At 39.8% G+C, this 20,701-nt stretch overlaps 1 protein-coding gene across 1 annotated transcript; it reads right to left on the minus strand.

Moving 5' to 3' along the window:
* Positions 1 to 1,978: 1,978 nt before the first annotated feature.
* On the minus strand, positions 1,979 to 18,991 carry slc25a37.S (solute carrier family 25 (mitochondrial iron transporter), member 37 S homeolog). The gene is made up of 4 exons (XM_018255088.2): positions 18,692 to 18,991; positions 5,325 to 5,553; positions 4,861 to 4,917; positions 1,979 to 2,806 (listed from the first exon to the last, which is right to left on the minus strand). Exons 1-4 carry the CDS (start codon positions 18,869 to 18,871, stop codon positions 2,292 to 2,294), a joined length of 981 nt encoding a protein of 326 aa, XP_018110577.1. The 5' UTR covers positions 18,872 to 18,991; the 3' UTR covers positions 1,979 to 2,291.
* Positions 18,992 to 20,701: the final 1,710 nt, after the last annotated feature.

The raw sequence follows: 20,701 nt of genomic DNA on the forward strand, positions 1-20,701 counted from the left end.
TCTGCACTGGTAAAAGTGGTGTGTTTGCTTCAGAAACACTAATATAGTTTATATAAACAAGCTGCTGTGTAGCAATGGGGGCAGAAATACAAAATCCTTTCAAAACGACTAATTACAATTGCATTCTATCAAATCAGTAATTACTAAAATACCACATCTAAGGAAATACCCCTCATATTATGCACATACTGGTTTTGCCAGCCGCAGCAGAACAAATCGATCAAGTTTGTAGAGATTTTTTCTGGCCAGTAGAGGGCCATCTTCTCACAGTGAACAAGGCTGAATATACATGTATACTGCATTTGCCCAACACTTTCCAAACACCTATAAACGGGACATCAAATGTCCCTGCTATCGCCCACGGTGTTCATCAGGCATGGACTGAGAACACACACACTCATACAGCCAATTCCCACTAAATGACACCCAATAGAAAGACAAAATAAAACGGACCCCTTATCGCCGCTTATCTGTACATACCTGGACCCTAATCACCCAAATGTAGTACGAGGAACCAGCCTAGATGGATTCACTCAACCAACGGTCCCACAGACAAGTAGGAAGTCTAACACTTAAAGGGGAACGATTGTGAAAATGGAAAATTTAATATAAGCTTCATTATACCGAGAGGAAACTTTCTAAATACAATCAATTAAAAGTTCTATATTGTTTCTGACATAATCTAGTTTATCTACACTATTCCTCTCTCAGCATCTGTTTCTCTTCATTCTGTCTTCATGCAGGAGTTGGGTGTCAGATATTCCTTGACAGTTAGATCCTATATATCTTATTGGGGGGCTTCCTTTCCTAACAGATGTATTAGAGCTCACTCAAATAACTGATTCCAGTACAAACAAAATAACTGCCTTTTGCACAAATCCTGCATGTAGAGCTGGTGAGCTCTAATACATCTTCTAGGCAAAAGGAGCCCCCCTATAAGATATAATGGATCATTCATCGGACATCCAACTCCTGAATGAAGACAGAATGAGGAGAAACAGATGCTGAAAGAGGAATAGTGAAGATAAACTTGATTAATTCAGAAACGGTACAGAATATTTCATTGGTTGTATTTAGAAAGTTTCTTATTTCAGTATTTCTTATTTTCAAGTTCCCCTTTAATAAAGCAGCACAAAAGCTTGCGAAACATTAAGGTCCTAATATACAAAAAACAAAATTGGAATATAAGGCAGAAGGAATGAATTTAAAAAATGAAAACCCTTTTCTGCAAAATGTAACCTGCTCCAAAACCCATTATACAAATGAGAATTAAAAGGCATACAAAATATAGAATAACGTTATCTATATACATTTATACTCCGGCATTTCACATGGACCCAAGTTCAAAAAGGGAAATGGACATATTTATATAAAATCTATTTGTTCCATAATAAGAATAGGTTTTAATTTTTTTTTTTAGAAAACATATTAAAATATTAAATAAGGACAAAAATATCATGGAAAGGCCCGTACGACCTTCCCAAATATTTATCTCTTTCTCACACACTCACAAGGCAATGCTGATCTCTTTAGGAGCAACTTGTTGCCTTTTCTCCCAATATCAGACTAAATACACAGGCCTTCAATCCAAGTAAAGTACAGGCAAAGGCCCATAGTGCCAAGGATTAAAGGAATAGTAACGCCAAAAAATGAAAGTTTAAGTAATGAAAATGTCATGTACAGTTGCCCTACACTGGTAAAACTGGTGTGTTTGCTTCAGAAACACTACTATTGTTTATATAAATAAGCTGCTGTGTAGCAATGGGGGCAGAAATACAAAATAAAAAGGAAAGGAATAAAGAAAAGGCTCAGGTTAAACAGCAGATAAGCTCTGTAGAACATAATGGTGTTATCTGTTATCCACTATTTAACCTGTGCCATTTAACCTTTATTCGGTTTCCGCCATTGCTACACAGCAACTTGTTTATATGAACTATAGTAGTGTTTCTGAAGAAAACACATCAGTTTTACCAGTGTAGGGCAACTGTACATGACATTTTCATTACTTAAACTTTCATTTTTTGGCGTTACTATTCCTTTAATTCCACATTCTTCCTAGTCTAGAGCACAGACGAAAGGTACTCAGAAACAGCTTGGATATGCACATGTTCCTGCTGAAGTAGGTTAGACCTTCACTTCATTCAAGTTTTCTGAGGAGCTTACACCGATGCCTTCCAATGTGCCCAGCTCAAGGCTGATACCCTGAGCATGATAAGGAGGTCACCTCACTGGATGAAGCATCCTCATTAACACCTTCTCCTATGAACGCAGCTCGTTGGCCTGCAGGCTCATCAGCGGGACGATGGATTATTACGATTGGTTAGAAAGTACTTGAAGAATTCATACACAGACCAGGCTATAGCTGTGGAAGGCATTTGGTAGATGACTCGGGCCTGGATCCCTCTGAAGAAACCTGCCACCCCACCTAGCTGGTAGACTGTCCTGAAGGTATTGAGCATGCCAGAGAGGTGGCCGCTGATATGGACAGAAGTGAGGGCCGTGTTCTCCTGAGTGTTGAGCAATGTTTTGCACACGTCCAGAGGAGTGGTGGCTGCTGCTGCGACAGCTCCAGCAATAGCTCCGGAGACTATGTGTGAGCCGGGGTGATACTGTCGCTGGGGGTTTAGCTGCTCCTGAGTGAACTCGTATGTAATGAAGTGGATGGCCTGGAAGGGGATGTTCATGAAGAGCTGTGTGGTGTAGCTGCGGTAGAAGGCTCCAATTCCTTCCGTCCTGCGAACACTCTGGATGCAATGCAACATGCTCCTGTATGGGGAGTTGTACATCTGCATTCGCTGCTTTACCACTGCACCCATCCCAACGACACAGCGAAGAGAAGGAAAAACAGAAAAGACAAAAACATAAAATTATATTACAGACATTACTTTCTGATAAAACAATGTCACAGGAACAGGAAGTGGGGGTCCCAAAGAAGCCGCTCCCAAAAGCATGCAAATGCATCTCCAGTGAAACAACGATTTCAAGTACCATGATTCTTAGTTTTCCCACATTTTACATTTTTGTGGTCCCACCAATGGGTGCGGCAATGGCAATGGGTGCATATCCCTGATTTTAAGTAATGTTTTCCCGGATTTTACATAAAAAATTGCTTTAAAACTGCTTTATTTCCTCTATGAATGTTATTATTTGTGAAATAATGAGGTTTAAATTAGTAACCAGATGTATATTTTGCCATGGTTCTGCCTGTAAATGATCATTTCCAATTAGTCTGCCCCTTATACAGTCCTGCACCAATCACTTATTACTTTAGGTTGTGTATGTGGCTGTCTTGAACATGCGTGTAACATTATTGCTGCAATGTTTAACCCTTGTTATTAACACAGTAAATATTGTATTTCCTGTGCTAACAGTATATTCTTTCAGTACTTTACATTCTTTCAGTTCCTTTAACACATTCCCCTGATTTTACATTTTCCCGGATTTTACATAACGTTTTGCTGGTCCACTTAAACTTAAAATGGGGGTTCTACTGTATTTGCTGTACTGATCAGTAATGATATGTTTATTACTATACAATTCTGAGCTGGCAACTTTCTCCCTCTATAAATCATATGCAAATGTGGTTCCCGTTTTTGTTTTGAGTTATTACAGTTAGTATTTCAGTTCCTGTAATCGTGGTGCATCAATACATTCAGCAACGATAAGCAGAATGTGACATTTCCAAGGGTACAGATGGGTTAATGATACTTTCTGCTGGCTGGAGGCGAGATTAACTTGATTATTTCTTAAATGGTACTGAATTTTTAATTGATTGAATTTAGAAAGTGTCTCATTTCATGAGATGAATCTTATATTAAATTTAAATTTTAGTGATAGTTCCCCTTTAAGCTTTGTTAAAGGATAACTAAACATTTAAAACAAATGAATGTAAGATTGATGATTGTGCTATTCTAAGTAATTTTGCCATGTACATTCCTTATTTATTTTGTTTTCATTCCAAGATATTAAGGGATACATGTACGGTTAATATGAATTAATTTTCTTACAACAGCGCCACCTGCTGGTCATTTTCCAACCACTGACCCTCAAGTAGTCAAGGAAATTGTCATGAGAAAGAAAAATTTAGAAACCTTTAACACATCTTTCCTAAGCAGATGAACATCAGAGGAACCGCTTTCTTTTTCCTGACAACTTCCTTGACTACTTGGCCAGCATTCATATTAACATTACATGTATACCATAATATCTTGGAATAACAACAAAATAAATAATGATTGTAAATTACAAAAGTGCATAAAATAGCACCCTCAACAATTTTACATTCACATATTTTAAAGGTTTACTTATCCTTTAAGCAGCCGATAGTATGTAACCTACATCCTCACACAATTTACTGAACCTGAAAATAAAAGCAAAGTAGTTCCTGCTAATAAATTATGTGTACCTTTAGCTCAGTTTGCCAGTACCTGCCTAAGGCTGGGATTCCACTTCTGCAAAAGCAGGGTCTTAGCTAGCATACATACTAATATACTACAATGTTCTTTACTAAAGACTAATTTTATATTAGCGTCAAGTTGACTTTAAAGGGATACTGTCATGGAATAAAAGGTTTTTTTTCAAAACACATCAGTTAATAGTGCTGCTAAAGCATAATTTTGCACTGACATCCATTTCTCAAAAGAGCAAACAGATTTTTTTTTATATTTAATTTTGAAATCTGACATGGGGCTAGACATATTGTCCGTTTCCCAGCTGCCTCCAGTCATGTGACTCCCTATCAGCATGCTAGTTAAATAGAATTAACAGTGCTCTGGATATAGATATTACATAACATAGAAAACTAGAAACAAAGAGCTTTGTGCCACAAGGCAATTAAATGAGTTTAGAAGTGCAATGTACCTTCTGCTGGGTTCATGACTGCATCATGTAACAGCGTTGCCAAACTTCCTGCCACCCCTGCAGACAAACACGTGAAAATAAGTTGCATTAGTTAGATGGTTCTTATGCCAGGCATTTGCATGTAATAACCCTCTAGACCTATGGCAAGTGCACTCCCTACTGTCTATGTAGACTCACCCACTGACCAGTATATCTATTAGGCCTATGACACCCAAGCAGAGAAAATGCTCCATGTGCCATTAGCCTAAGGATTGTGCCACACAGAAACACAAGTATCTGCTGCTTGAGGCTTGCAAGGCCCATGGCACACGACATTCTACAGTAATTCTATCTGACTCATGAACATGTCTGTGGATTACCAATGCTAGTTAATCATTTATACTGGATCTAGTGCTAGTAATGCCCAATGAGAGCTGCTCTGCCATGATTGTAAATTCATGGAGTCATGGAGAAAGCCGCATTACCATTAGCCACGTGGCTGTTCCCAGCATGATTGATCATCCCTCCTACGGTGGTCTTCATCTTCTCATAGCAGGCAAAATACAAGGCATGTGCCGGGCCAGCCCCCAGCATTGTCACATTGATCCCCCGCAAAGGTGTAAACAATCCCTCAGTGCGGATGATCCTTTTGAGGGCCTCGGTGACTCCTCTGTATTGGGCATTAGGGTCAGGCTGCAGGCTCTGCATCCGTGTCTAGAAGACATAAGAAAGTGCATTAAAATATGTTTTACCTTAAACTGTATGCTTAAAGGAGAAGCAAACCCTAAAGTTAAAATATGACTATGAAGATGTTCATTCATCCAGGTCATGGTATATCTAGAATAGGTAAATCTAAAAACAACTGGACTAGCAAGTCCAGTTGTTTTTAGATTTACCTATACTAAAGACTAGCCTAGCTGCTACTCCTGGCAAATGCACCTAAGTCTTTACTTACCCCTTGGTGCAGATTCTGTCCAGCGGAGTTCTCGGGCGCCATCTTCTTCTCTTCAGTAATCTTCAGGAAGTGCCATATCGGCGCATGCTCAGTTGGAGTAATTTTCTGTTTTGCAACAACTGCGCATGTGCCGAAACTCACGGAAATTTTCAAATCGACGGGAGAAGACCCGAAGATTACCGAAGCGGCTGAAGATGGCGTCCGTGAACTCCGCTGGACACAATCTGCACCAAGGGGTGCCCGGGGTAGCAGCTAGGCTGGGGGGGGGGGGGAGGTGGGGTCTATTTATTGTAGGGTTTTTTTTTTACTTTAGGGTTTGCTTCTCCTTTAAAGGAAAACTTTACCCCCCGAACAATGTAGGTCTCTATAAAAAGATATTGCATAAAACAGCTATATGTAAAACCTGGCTTCATGTAAATAAAACATTTTCATAATAATAGACTTTTTTAATAGTATGTGCCATTGGGTAATCATAAATAGAAAATTGACATTTTAAAAAATCCCCCTGGGATAATAGGATTCACAGTGCACACAAACAAACCATACATGTTAGGTAACATGAGCCAATAAACAAGAGAGATTTCTGTCTTTTGCTTCCACACTTCTACCTGTTAGCTGTTAGGCTAGTGACACACGCTAAGATTTAGGGAGATTTAGTCGCCCAGTGACAAATTGCCTCTTCTTCGGGCGACTAATCTCCCCGAAAAGCCTTCCAGCCGGCTAGAATCTAAATGGCGCTCGGAGTGCTTTCAATTTTGAAATCTGACATGGGGCTAGACATTTTGTCAATTTCCCAGCTGTCCCTAGTCATGTGACTTTTGCCTGCACTTTAGGAGAGAAATGCTTTCTGGCAGGCTGCTGTTTTTCCTTCTCAATGTAACTGAATGTGTCTCAGTGGGACATGGGTTTTTACTATTGAGTGCTGTTCTTAGATCTGCCAGGCAGCTGTTATCTTGTGTTAGGGAGCGGTTATCTGGTTACCTTCCCATTGTTCTTTTGTTTGGCTGCTGGAGGGAAAGGGATGGGGGTGATATCACTCCAACTTGCACTACAGCAGTAAAGAGTGATTGAAGTTTATCAGAGCACAAGTCACATGACTTGGGGCAGCTGGGAAATTGACAATATGTCTAGCCCCATGTCAGATTTCAAAATTGAATATAAAAAAATCTGTTTGCTCTTTTGAGAAATGGATTTCAGTGCAGAATTCTGCTGGATCAGCACTATTAACTGATTCATTTTGAATTTTTTTTCCCCATGACAGTATCCCTTGAACTATACCAGTTTGATAAGTTCTTTAAAATGGCACTTAATATGATATAAACTATCTGTTGCTTAAATATTCATTTTGGGGGTAAATTTTTAACTGAGCCATTATTCTTAGACATCAGTGGAACAGCACCCCTAGTGGTCAAACAGACTGACTTCAACAGAAAATGCCTTTGCCATTGTGAATGGATGAATATTTTCCATATCGCACCATGTCCCATGTCAGCTTAATTGGCTACACTGTCACTCCTGCCAGTGTGTTGAAGAGTAAATGAAAAGATAATGAAATCTTACAGACATTGCACATTCTTCCAAGCCCGCTTCACAGATGGGGAGACATTCTGTACCAAGCTGTAACATGTTTAATGCTCTTACAGTCAATGGCTTTCTCTTTTTTTAAATCATTTGTGCACAAAATGACACACCTTACTCCATAAATCATTCCTAAATTGGCACCTTATGAACAAATACCAGATAATAACAGCCTTGGGCTATATTATACAAACACATATATATATATATATATGTAAATAATAATAAAGATACAGAAGAGCCATGAATATCCTTCCCGTAAATTATATCCATAAATATATTGTAAATTATATCCTTATAAACGGTGAGTTCTGAGGTCATCAGTTATAAACGGTGAGTTCTGATGTAATTTCTGTCACATGACTCACTGAAACTTGTGTATTATAATAAATAAAGTACCCCAGTTGCAAAATATGAGGATATTAGAAGTTACCTCTGAGTTCCATGACCTGTATAAAAACACACGGCCTTCAGCCTCGTGTTTTTATATGGTCATGAAACTCCTCGGTAACTTATAATATCCTTATATTTTACAAGGGGGTATTTTATTCACTATATAAAAACGGTGCTTAGCAATGTCAGCTTAGCAATGAGTGATGTCATTTCTGTCACATTACTCACTGAAACATGCGTATTATAATAAATAAAGTCACCTCCGATATCCTTTTCTCTGTAATAACAAAACAGCACCTTGTACTTGACCTTAATTAAGATATAAGTAATCCTTATTGGAAGCAAAACAAGCCTTGGTTTATTTAATGTTCAAATGATTTTCTAGTAGACTTAAAGGAGAATTCTACCCTAAAGTTAAAAAACCCGTACCCCCCTCCCTCCAGCTTAAGTGTTACCCTGGGCAAATGCGCCTAACGTTTTACTTACCCCTCGGTGCAGATTCAGGCATCGGAGTTCACGGGTGAAATCTTCTTCTCTTCGGAACGAGACCAGCGTGGCGGCACACGCGCAGTTGGAGCAATTTTCTGTTTTGCGACAACTGTGCATTCGCCAAAACTCACGCAAATTGCAGAGGCGCCCGTTTTATTCCAAAGATTACCAAAGCAGCTGAAGATGGCACCTGTGAACTCCGATGCCTGAATCTGCACCGATGGGTAAATGAAAAATTTGGGGCATTTGGCCAGGGTAACACTTAGGCTGGGGAGGAGGTCTATGTAGGGTAGCGGGGTAGGGGTTTTTTAACTTTAGGGTTGAAATCTAATTTAATGTATGAAGATCCAAAGTACGGAAAGATCCGTTATCCGGAGAACCCCAGCTCCCGAGCATTCTGGATTACAGGTCCCATACGTGTACAGTTTTTGCTTCTCTGGATATAGAAGTTGCCATGTTGTTAACCAATGGGAGATACTCTGTGAAACCAGATGGCGGCACTGCTGCTCCTCTACTCTGCTGTCAGTTCAGGACACAACTAGGGGCCCTTTAATCAAGTTGTTTATCGCAATATATAGTTTAGTAACATCCAATCATGCTGCCTACTTTATCCTCTCAATATGTGGTGCTGTTTGAGCAACAACTATAGCAGCTCTGCTCAGATGACTAAACACATGTATAAACACATGGGGGTATATTTATCAAAGAGTGAAGTTAGAGATCACCACAGTCCACTAGCGTAAAATTCCACCTCTCTCCATTCATTTCTATAGGATTTTTAAAGGCGTATTTATCAAATGGTGACATTTCACCCATTGATAAATACTTTTAAAAGATCTCATAAAAATGAATGGAGAGAGGCGGAATTTCAATCTAGTGGACTGTGGTGATCTCTAACTTCACTCTTTGATAAAATATACCCCATGTACTGTATATATATATATATATATATATATATATATATATATATATATATATATATATATATATATATATATATATATATTATAGTATATTCATCTAAACAGGGCTGCTATAGTTGTTGAAATGTGCCCAGAGCTGCTGTTAGGCCTGGGCCAATGCTGAGGGTGGGCCACGTGGGTGCTCTAGTTACTAATTTAGGGATCTTGCATGAGTAGAATGCTCATTGAGATCCCTCTTAAGGACTGGAGTCCAAAACTGCACTGCATACTCCAGATGAGGCCTCTCCAGGGACCTATAAAGAGGCATAATTATGTTTTCATCCCTTGAGTTAATGCCCTTTTTTATGCAAGACAGAACTTTATTTGCTTTAGTAGCCACAGAATGACACTGCCCAGAATTAGACAACTTGTTATCTACAAAAACCCCTAGATCCTTCTCATTTAAGGAAACTCACTGCCATTTAGTGTATAACTTGCATTTATTATTTTTGATTTTGTGCATTATTTTTGCCAAAGTACATAACCTTGTATTTATCAACATTGAACCTCATTTTCCAGTTTGCTGCCCAGTTTCCCAATTTAGACAAATCACTCTGCAAATTCACAGCATCCTGTGTGGAACCTATAGTTCTGCACAATATGATGCCATTGAACACCCTTTCCTGCTCGCTAACTATAATTCATATAAAGACACAGGCCCACAGGGGCTACATTATGTATTAGAATACACAGGTTTCAGCCAGTCATGTGACACAAGTGACATCACTAAGCACTCATTCTACGAATATATTTCACAGGTTATTCATGGCTCTTTTTTGTTATAATGAAGTGACTCTGAGGTCCTGGTCTTGTTGGTCTTGTTACCTAGCAACGCTTTACCTGCATGCAGTAATGCCCTAATGGACTGGGGGGGGGGGGCTGTTCAGTGGCCTGGTCATGCCCATGAACTACCAAACCCCACCCCCGATTAATTTAAAACTGCCCATTAGGGGGGCCCTGTTTAATAGACTGGTAACGCTCATGATCTACCGTTTTGTTGGAATCTGCCCCTTTTGGAATGGATTGGGCCTTCTCCAGGCAGGACTCTTCCCTGTATCACTGGGTCAGAGAATGATATAAATGATTTCACAGTCTGTCAATAAAGCAATGCTATGGGGCACTATATAAATAAAGGAAGATTATACCGGATTATTTCCTGGAAAAATGCAGTCAAATATTGTTTTCAGTGACAGAATGAGTAATATTAGCAGGGATGCAAACACAATACACACTGGGCTGAACATGTTGTTTACAAGCTGACTGTGCATGGCATATATTGGCATCCACAGTGGAGGAGACACTGCATCTGTTAACGACGTACAGAAAGAATAACAGACACAGAGTATGAGAAAACTGGAGTTCTGTATAATAGCCTTCATATATACAATACTCCTGTATTTTACAACAGGGGGTGCATTTATTCACTATATAATACACAAGCTACAGTGAGTCATGTGACACCACTAAGCAACTTTAATGAAGATATCTCTTACAGGATATTTATGGGTCCTGTGTATTATACAGTGAATAAAGTACCCCTTATTGTAAAATGTCAGGATATTATAAGTCACAGAGGAGTTCCATAACCATATTAAAGCATGAGGCCGAAGGAGGTTACCTCTAATATACTCATATTTTCCAACAAACTTTATTTATTATAATACATAAGTTTTCGTGAGTCATGTGACAAAAATTACATCACTAAGCTCTATTTATGACATCACTAAGAGCCGTTTATATAGTGAATAAAGTTCCCCCTCTTGTAAAATATAAGGATATTATAAGTTACCGAGGAGTTTCATGACCATATAAAATAGGGATGCACCGAATCCAGGATTCGGTTCGGGATTCGGCTGAATCCTTCTGCCCAGCTGAACCGAATCCTAATTTGCATATGCAAATTAGGGACACGAGGGAAATTGTGTGACTTTTTGTCAGAGACAAGGAAGTAAAAAATGTTTTTCACTTCCCACCCCTGATTTGCATATGCAAATTAGGATTCAGTATTCGGGCGAATCATTCGCGAAGGATTCGGGGGTTCGGCAGAATCCAAAAATGTGGATTCGGTGCATCCCTAATATAAAAACACGAGGCCGAAGGTAACTTCTAATATCCTCCTATTTTGCAACTGGGGGTGCTTTATATATTATAATACACAAGTTTCAGTGAGTCATGTGACAGAAATGACATCAGAACTCACCGTTTATAAGGATAACATTTATGGTTCCTGTGTGTTCTAAATGAATAAAGAGAGAAACCAAAGCGGGTTAGGAGCTTTTCACTGTGCCCCAGGGTAGAAGTAAAGTTCTCTTTAAATGGCTTGTTCACCTTTTTAACAAACTTTTAGTATGATGTAGAGAGTGATATTCTGAGACAATTTGCATTTGTTTTTCATCTTTTAATTTTTGTGGTTTTTGAGTTATTTAGCTTTGATCAATGATCAAGATCAATTTGCATCTTAAGAAATCTGGTAGCTATGGTCCAAATTACCCTAGCAACCATGCATTGATTTGAATAAGAGCCGTATAGGAGAGGCCTGAATAGAAAGATGAGTAATTAAAAGTAGCAATGATTATAAATGTGTAGCCTTACAGAGCATATTTTTTAAGGTGGGGTCAGTGACCCCATTTGAAGTCTGGAAAGAGGCAGAATAAGAAAGCAAATAAACAAAACTATGGAAAATAAATAATGAAGACCAATTAAAAAGTTGCTTAGAATTGGCCATTCTATATACTATAACTATATACTAAAAGTTAACTTAAAGGTGTACCACCCCTTTAACAGACGTAACTGAACCTCACCTGGGCTTTCTGAATGGTCACTAAAGAGTTAATGTCAGCTTATATGTATTTAACCCTAAATTACCTGACTTGCATCCAATCATTACAGTTTCCCCTGAGGGTAAAGCAGAAGGTGTAAGTTGAAGCGTGAGTGTGTAGTAGGGCCTAGGCAGGAATACCTTCTGGTTGCACAGTACAATGACTAACTGCCGACTAGGAGTGACGCGGCACTTTTACTGAGTGCAGCAAGTCAGGTCCGGTTTTTATACAGTATTTAGTCAGATCAGAGCTATCATGTACATACTAAGTGCTGGATTAGCTCCCTGCTAAGCTTTTTATACTGCAATTCGCTGTCAGCGGAACTGCCAGAAGAGAGTAAGCTGCCAGTGCTTTGTGCCATGGGAGGGAAACCTGCCAAACTCATTTACTCTAAAACACACAGCTCCTTTTCTTTCTGGCGATGTGAAGAAACCAGAGAGCAATGGCTAAGCGTGGGCATTTCAGTAGAGGAGTCGTGCCCATTACATGCCTGCTGCAGGATGTCGCTCTAGTGCCACAGACATGCTGCCCCGGGGCAGCTGAATACTCACACACTCAGGGTCAGATTTATCAAGGGTCGGATTGAAAATCAAAACTGTCACCTTTGACTAGGGAGTTATTCAAATTCGATTCAAGTTCTCAAAAATATAATTTAGACTATCAAGATTTATCATACTCTGGCCCTTTAAAAACTCGATTTCAACTATTCGCCACCTGAAACCTGGCGAATTTCTGTTTAAGATCAATTTTGAGTTCTTTGCCGCCTTCATGACATTCAAGTTTCGAGTCGATTACATTCATCCGAGTTTAAAATATTTGATTCTTTTTTTAATAAATTTCGATTGGTCGAATTTCGAATTTATGGGAGTTTAGGGGAGTTTTTAAAAACTCACATGAATTCGAAATTCGACCTTTGATAAATGTGCCTGATAATGAGCCTCATTCAGGATATACTTTATGGGGCAGGGTGCAAAGCTTAGTTCCATACATCCAAAAAACCTGCAGTTCTCTATGAATACAGGGTGGCATGTGTTTGGAAGCAATGTATTCATGAAGGGCAGCATGTGGGTGCCCTGTGGGCACAAGATACAATAGTGCTCTCTATTTACTGACTAAACAACCCACAGTGTTACACTTTGCACAAAATTCAGTGTACTGTGCAAAGGACAGACTGCACTGAAATCCCTGGATACACTATAATTGAGCAACATTTTGCACCTATTAGTGTGGTATGGTATTCATCCCTGCAGCGAGAATTCATATTAAGTCATTTAAACACTAATTAAGCCAGATAGAACTGTTTTGCCTCCAATAAGGATAATTATACAGGTATGAGATCAGGAAACCCATTATGCAGAAAGTGCCGAATTACAGAGAGGCAGTCTTTCATAGACTCCATTTTATCCAAATTATTAAAAATAATTTCCTTTTTCTCTGTAATAATAAAACAGTAGCTTGTTCCTGATCCAAACTAAGATTTGATTAATCCTCATTGGAAGCAAAACCAGATTTATTGGAAGCAAAACCAGATTATTGGGTTTATTTAAAGTTTTCACCATTTTCTAATGGACAAGGTATCAAGATCCAAATTATGGAAAGATCCATTATCCAGAAAACCCCAGGTCCCGAGCATTCTGGATAACCAGTCCCATACCTGTACTGCAAGACCAGAACTTTATAAATGTGTCATTCCCATACCAAGATCAACAAATGCTATTCCCAAATTCTGTTCCCCCCCAGGTCCAGATTGAGATTCAAAAAATGTCCTGTCACTTCAAGAGGCCCAGACAGCAGGAGTGTATGTGGCATCTTACAGAAGGCCCTGTGGCATTTGCCAGAATCCACATATTGCCAGTGCAGGCCTGCTTTCCCCAAACTTTCTTTAAGGGGGTTATTTATCAAAGTCCGAATTTATCCCAAAATTTTCTGCTACAAACTCCGATCAAATCCACTCTGGTTTTTGCGCTTATTTATTATTACATTTTTCTGAAAATTTGCTTTGTTGGAAAAAAAATAAATCAGATTTTAACATTTTTTTTCGGATATTTCACACGAAAACTCAGAAAACTTCTAGGTATTGCACGAAACCCAGCGCACAACAAAAAATCATTGGGACTTCTCCCAATGACTTATATGCAACCTCGACAGGTCTGAGATGCCGGATTTTCAGATTCTGACTTTACCATCTTCGGGGTTTAATAAATTCCAAAACATTTTGTGATTTTTTAAAAGTCCGGTTTTATAAAACCGGCGACTAATCTCCTCGAACTGCTTCCCCGTTAGGTGTGCCCTAACCCTAAGTGTTTACAATATAGAAAAGGGGGAGGTTGGACTTTGACATGTGTCAGACAAGACAAACAGGTTTCTTCATCCTATAACATCAGGATAAGGTCTTTTCGGAATGATAACAAGAGAAAATATATAGGAGGTTGCAAGCTCCCTGTCTATGGGACTAGATAACCTTCAGAAATTCTTTTAAAGAAAATCTCATACAATTCCCCTGCTTCACTACATTACAGGACAGAAGCAAAACAAAACTGCATTTCTCTCTACTTTGTGTTGCTCAATGAAATTACAGCAAAGTACACAAGTACAATAGACACAATGTTGAGTGTTGTAGCTCTGCACCACCAAGAAAGTTTCCCCTGTATTAGTGCAATTCCTGATATCAAGTGCAAATGCTGTACTGTATAAAAGTGTCCGCAAAAGCCTAACCATATGCACAGGGCCTTTCCTATTTATACGTTTGCAACAAATGAAAAATTGCCAAAGCAGCAGCACCAATGCCACCCGTGTAAGCTATCACTACCGTGTCCTTAGCCAGCAATGCATAGCTGTAATAAAACAATACCTTGTACTTGATCCCCACTGAAATATAATGAATCCTTATTGGAAGCAAAACAATCCTATTGGGTTTAATGAATGTTAAAATATATTTTTAGTTGACTTAAACGAGATCCGTCACCCAAATTTTTTTTTCTAAATCCTATTTTATCACATTAGTCAAGCAAAATGAACGTTAATTACACTATATAAATTATTTGAATCATGTTTCCTTCAGTCTGGGAATTCATAATTATAACAAGCAGGCAGGAGCCATTTTGTGGACACTGTTATTAAGACAAGTCTTGCGTCATCTCAGAATCTTGTTTGTGCACCAGAATGGGGGACCCGGTGTCCATCCCTATGCACTGGCTACACAATTAAACGATGAAGAGAACGGGGGAATGTGGGGAGAGCAGTGACATCTAAGAAGTGCACAATGGAAAGTGAAAGTATTTGTCTGCCCCGCCTCTATGCCTAACGCATAGAGGAGGGGTTGACAATATTTGATTGACAGCTGAGATTTTTAAATGAGTTTACAACAGCTAAGAATGCTTAAATAAAAAATGGAAATTGGATTTCATGTTTAATTTGAAAAGGACTTTTATTATACAGCTTTGTGTGTCTGGGTGACAGGTCCACTTTAAGGTATGGGGATCCAAACTACGGAAATATCCCTTATTGTGAAAACCACAGGTCCTGAGCATTCTGGATAATAGGTCCCATTAGTTATATATATATGTGAGTTTATAAATATATATATATATATATATATATATATATATATATATATATATATATATATATATATATATACACACACATATATACATATATACACACACATATATACATATATACACACCCACAGACTGTTTAGGTCTGTATATATATGTGCACTGGGGTATATTAGGAGAGGTTGACTTAGTCTTTTTTCAGCTCAAATGGACTATATAACAAAAAACAGCATCATGTCAGCAGCTGAATCTGTCAGTATTGGTAAGAGTTCAGCATTTAGAGTGCACAGGTTAGCAAATGCACATGCACTGCATTATCCTGTTCCTTGTCTGAAATAATAATTACATGTAATGTATTATGTAATGAGGTGCTGCTTTGCCTGTAATTGTACACGCTGCCATTGTTTGCTGAACTATGCCATTCCCGAATTGCCCAACACAGTAAAAAAAAAAACAGGGACAGGGCCCCAGAACAGGAAAGCTGCTGGTCACAGCTCATTAAAGGAGAACTAAACCCTAAACATGAATATAGCTTAAAAAGGCCATATTTTACATACTGAACTTATTGCACCAGCCTACAGTTTCAGCTTCTCAATAGCAGCAATGATCCAGGACCTCAAACTTGTCACAGGGGGTGACCATCTTGGAAAGTGCGACACTCACATGCTCAGTGGGCTCTGAGCAGCTGTTGAGAAGCTAAGCTTATTAGCCACTAATTATCAAGCAGAAAATTAGGTTGGACTGTAATATAAGCTGATGCTACAAGACTGATTATTAAATTCTGATGCACTGGTTTCTGTGCTGCCATGCAGTAATTATCTATATTAATTACTAATCAGCCTTACATTGTGACATTTCTATTCTATGTGTAATGTATATTGTGAGTGGGTCCCTAAGCTCAGTAAGTGACAGCAGCACTGAGTATGTGCAATGAATCAGCATAAATGAAGATGGGGAGCTACTGGGGTATCTTTGGAGACACTGATCTTTACTGCTAAAGGGCTGTTGCCTTGGGCTGGTACAGAAGCACAAAACATAATGTACAACATTTCTAGCCTTGACCAGTAACATCAAAAAATGAAATTGTTTTAAAGTAATAAAAATATAATACAGTGTTGCGCTGCACTTATAAAACTGCACTGTTTTCTTCAGAAACACTACTATTGTTTATATAAATAAGCTGCTGTGTAGCAATGGGGGCAGCTATTCAAAGGAGAAAAGGCTCAAATTATACAGCAGATAAGCTCTGTAGAACATAATGGTGTTATCGGTTATCCACTAAACAATGAATTCCGGAGAGGTGGAGTCCCCAGCAGTGATGCTGTTGGTTAAATAGGGATATACAGTGGATTTCAGCCAGTGGCACAATAAGGTGAAGCTGCTATTTGGGTATTAGGGCTGGCATGAGGCAATGGGGCCTGGTGTTGGAAAACTTCACTTTGCATCAGTAGCTCCTCAGTGTTTTTTCTTGCAAATTGCCCTTCTATAGATGAGCTCTCTATAATAAAGTGTTGTAACTTCCCTTTCAAAAGAGTTTGGTAACATGATCCCCAATTGCAGATAGCTCAGACAGTTCTGTTTTCCTCTTTATTGTATAGGTTTTTATGTAAAGGATAACTAAACCCAAATTCACTAGAGATGCAACCCTAATGACTAATCACTGGCCAAGGATCCCAAGTCTTCCTTGATTTTCCCATGGATTCCCTGTACACAAGAGGGGGGTGTTGCTGCCAAGTTGAGAACCTTGTACTGCATGTTACACAGGGCGGCAAAAGGACTGAAACTATGGTTTTAAAAATCAGAATTTCAGCTCACTATGTCGCTCTCTGCACTAGTGATATATGTAGCCCCCCCTCGACCCACTCGGACGCTAAAAAGTTAAGCAAGATGGGTTGGCGTCTGGAATGGCAACACAAGGGCCAGAATCACTCCTGTAATGGAAATGTACCCCAGCCGGGTAAGTTTTTTTGTTTTGTTTTTTAAACATGAAGGCCTGAGTCTCAAGTTGGTGATTAAGCATCGATGGAGAGTGCCCAACAAACTGGCACTGAGTTTGGGTTTTGTTATCCTTTAACTTTTATAGAGAATAGTAATAGTCTACCAAAGAGATTAAAATCTAAAATCACTAGGTGGGGTGCAGGTCTGGACTGGGATTCGAAATAGGCCCTGGCATTTCACATACACAGAGACCCAAACAGCCCCCTACCAGCCCAATTAATAGTGACTGTCTATGGCATCTTACAGCAGCCCCTCTGGCATTTGCCATAACTCAGAGATTGCCAGTCCGGTTCTGGTGGGGTGCCAATTGTTGAGGCACCTCCAGTGATTGTAGTCACCCACCCCCTACCCTGGCACTCCTCATCGACACAAAACAAACAGGCTTGGAGTACTCAATAATAGGGATGCATCGACTCCAGGATTCAATTAGAGATTTGGCCTTTTTCATCAGGATTCGGCCGAATCCTTCTGCCCGGCTGAACCGAATCTTAATTTGCATATGTAAATTAGGGGCGGGGAGGGAAATCGTGTGACTTTTTGTCATAAAACAACGAAGTAAAAAATGTTTTCCCTTTTCCACCCCCAATTTGCATATGCAAATTAAGATTCCAATTGGCATTCGGCCAAATCTTTCACGAAGGATTCGGCCAAATCCAAAACAGTGTATTCGGTGCATCCCTACTTGATACTGAGCACTACATGCAGGAGGTGAGCAGCTAGAATAATAGAGGAGTGCTTAACCCCCAGCCCCCTCTCAAAAACAACAATTTTAGGTTTTCTTGTCCTTTAAGTAGCGCAGAGCTGTACAATGTTTGGTATTATAGATCAAGCATACAGACTACGTACAAATAGGCAACAAGACAGGTGGGACACACCAGAGCTTCCGATCTTAAAGCCTTGCCAACTACAACTCCCAGAATCCCCTGACAGCCTGAGGTTATGTGAGTTACAGCAGTAGGACAGAAGCTGATAAGGGAAGTTGAAGACATGTGCAAGCACATAGGAGAGGGGGGATTAGTCAGCCACATGCATGCTCTGTATGCAGAACGCCATGACACCTGTCAATGAATCCCCGCCCCTTTATGTAAGGGAACTCACCTTGACAGAGTCCACTGGATACATGACGGTGTGCTCCAGGATTCCAGCAACAGCTCCTGCCATCATGTGAGTGAGAGGGGAGGCTCCAGGCGGAAGACTCTCATACTCTTCATTATCACCTGGAGAGGAAGAGATTCCCTCTCGGGCCTCCATAGGAAGCCCAGCACTTCGCAGGTCCATGGAGCTACACTGAAAGAGCTGAACGCTACAGCAGAGCCAAACACACTGCACAAGAGCAGCCCGAGCTGACTAAACTCTAAGCATTGCAAAGCAACTTGCTATCCTAAGGGGAACGGCTTGAGGAAGGCGTGGCTTCTCATTAACCAACCAGAAACGAGCATGCGAAGTTTATCACGTGACACAAGGGCTGGCAGAGCGTGGAGTTGCACAAGCAGCACAGAAAGATTGTGAAAGAGTGTGACTGTCTCATGCCTGTTGCTCTCTACCAACCAGGGTTGCCGGGTTGGCTGTTTTCCAGCCAAATTGGGCTACTAATTTAAAGCCCAGGCGGGTTTTGAAAGTACAGGTTTGGGCTACTTCTTGGGCCTTTGGCTGGTTTGTAATTTGGAAACCAGACAGTTTTTTCTTGCCCTAATGTGCAAAGCCTGTGTCTCCCAATGCATGTTGGGTAATGTAGTTTTTTTAACAATTTGCCTACTGCCAAGTTTAATGTAAGACTACAATGCCCAGCATGCAGTGGGACTTGTGTTGAAGTTGGGAGTTACCAGATTTTGGGCTCTGTACCCCAGTCTCCCTTCACTTTTTACCATTCTTGCCCCTATACCTCCTGTGCCCCCCCTTGGTGATGGGCACATCTGTCCCATTTTGCTTCATGGAAAAATACGTGAATCAGTTAAAATTTGAAAAAGGCATATTTTCGTGTATTTTCATTTATTTTTTAGACTTTTTTTCCACTGAACATACTGTGCTATTATGGGGCTACTTTTGAATTGCCTCTTGACTAGTTTTGGGCTGGTTTTTTAGCTGACTTTGGCTGGTTTTGAAAATTAGACCTGGCAACCCTGCTCTCTACGCTTTTACTTCTTCAGAACGTCAAGACCCTTCATATTTTATCCAGTGTGAATGAATGCACGTTTTTCTCAATTGTCTGCCGTGCAAAGGGGCGGTTCCCCTTTAAGTTAACGTTTAATATGGTATAGAATGGCTAATTCTAAGCAACTTATCAGTTGGTCTTCATTATTTAGAGGGGTGGTTTACCGTTAGGTAAACTTTTAGGGGCACATTCACTAAGAGTCGAAGTGAATTCAAAGTTAATATTCGAACTGAAAAACTTCGAATTTCGAAGTAATTTCTGGGTACTTCGACCATCGAATAGGCCAAATTCGACTTCGATTCAAAGTGAAAATGCTTAGATTATTCGACCATTCGATAATCGAAGTACTGTCTCTTTAAAAAACTTTGACTTCGACACTTCGCAACCTTTAACCTGCCAAATTGCTATGTTAGCCTATGGGGACCTCCTAGAACATATAGCCAACATTAAGGGGCCGATTCATGAAGCTCGAGTGAAGGATTCGAATTAAAAAAACTTCGAATTTCGAAGTGTTTTTTGGGCTACTTCTACTATCGAATGGGCTACTTCGACCTTCGACTACGACTACGAATCGAACGATTCGAACTAAAAATCGTTCGACTATTCGACCATTCGATAGTCGAAGTACTGCCTCTTTAAAAAAAACTTCGACCCCCTACTTCGGCAGCTAAAAGCTACCGAAGTCAATGTTAGCCTATGGGGAAGGTCCCCATATGCATACCTAAGTTTTTTTGATCGAAGGATATTCCTTCGATCGTTGGATTAAAATCCTTCGAATCGTTCGATTCGAAGGATTTAATCGTTCGATCGAAGGAATAATCCTTCGATCGTTCGATCGTAGGATTTGCGCTAAATCCTTCGACTTCGATATTCGAAGTCAAAGGATTTTAGTTCCTAGTCGAATATCGAGGGTTAATTATATACATCTGCCCCCTAAGCTCAGTTTTTAGAAGTTG

The sequence above is a fragment of the Xenopus laevis genome, chromosome 3S (assembly GCF_017654675.1).
Source record: "Xenopus laevis strain J_2021 chromosome 3S, Xenopus_laevis_v10.1, whole genome shotgun sequence".
NCBI lineage: Eukaryota > Metazoa > Chordata > Amphibia > Anura > Pipidae > Xenopus > Xenopus laevis.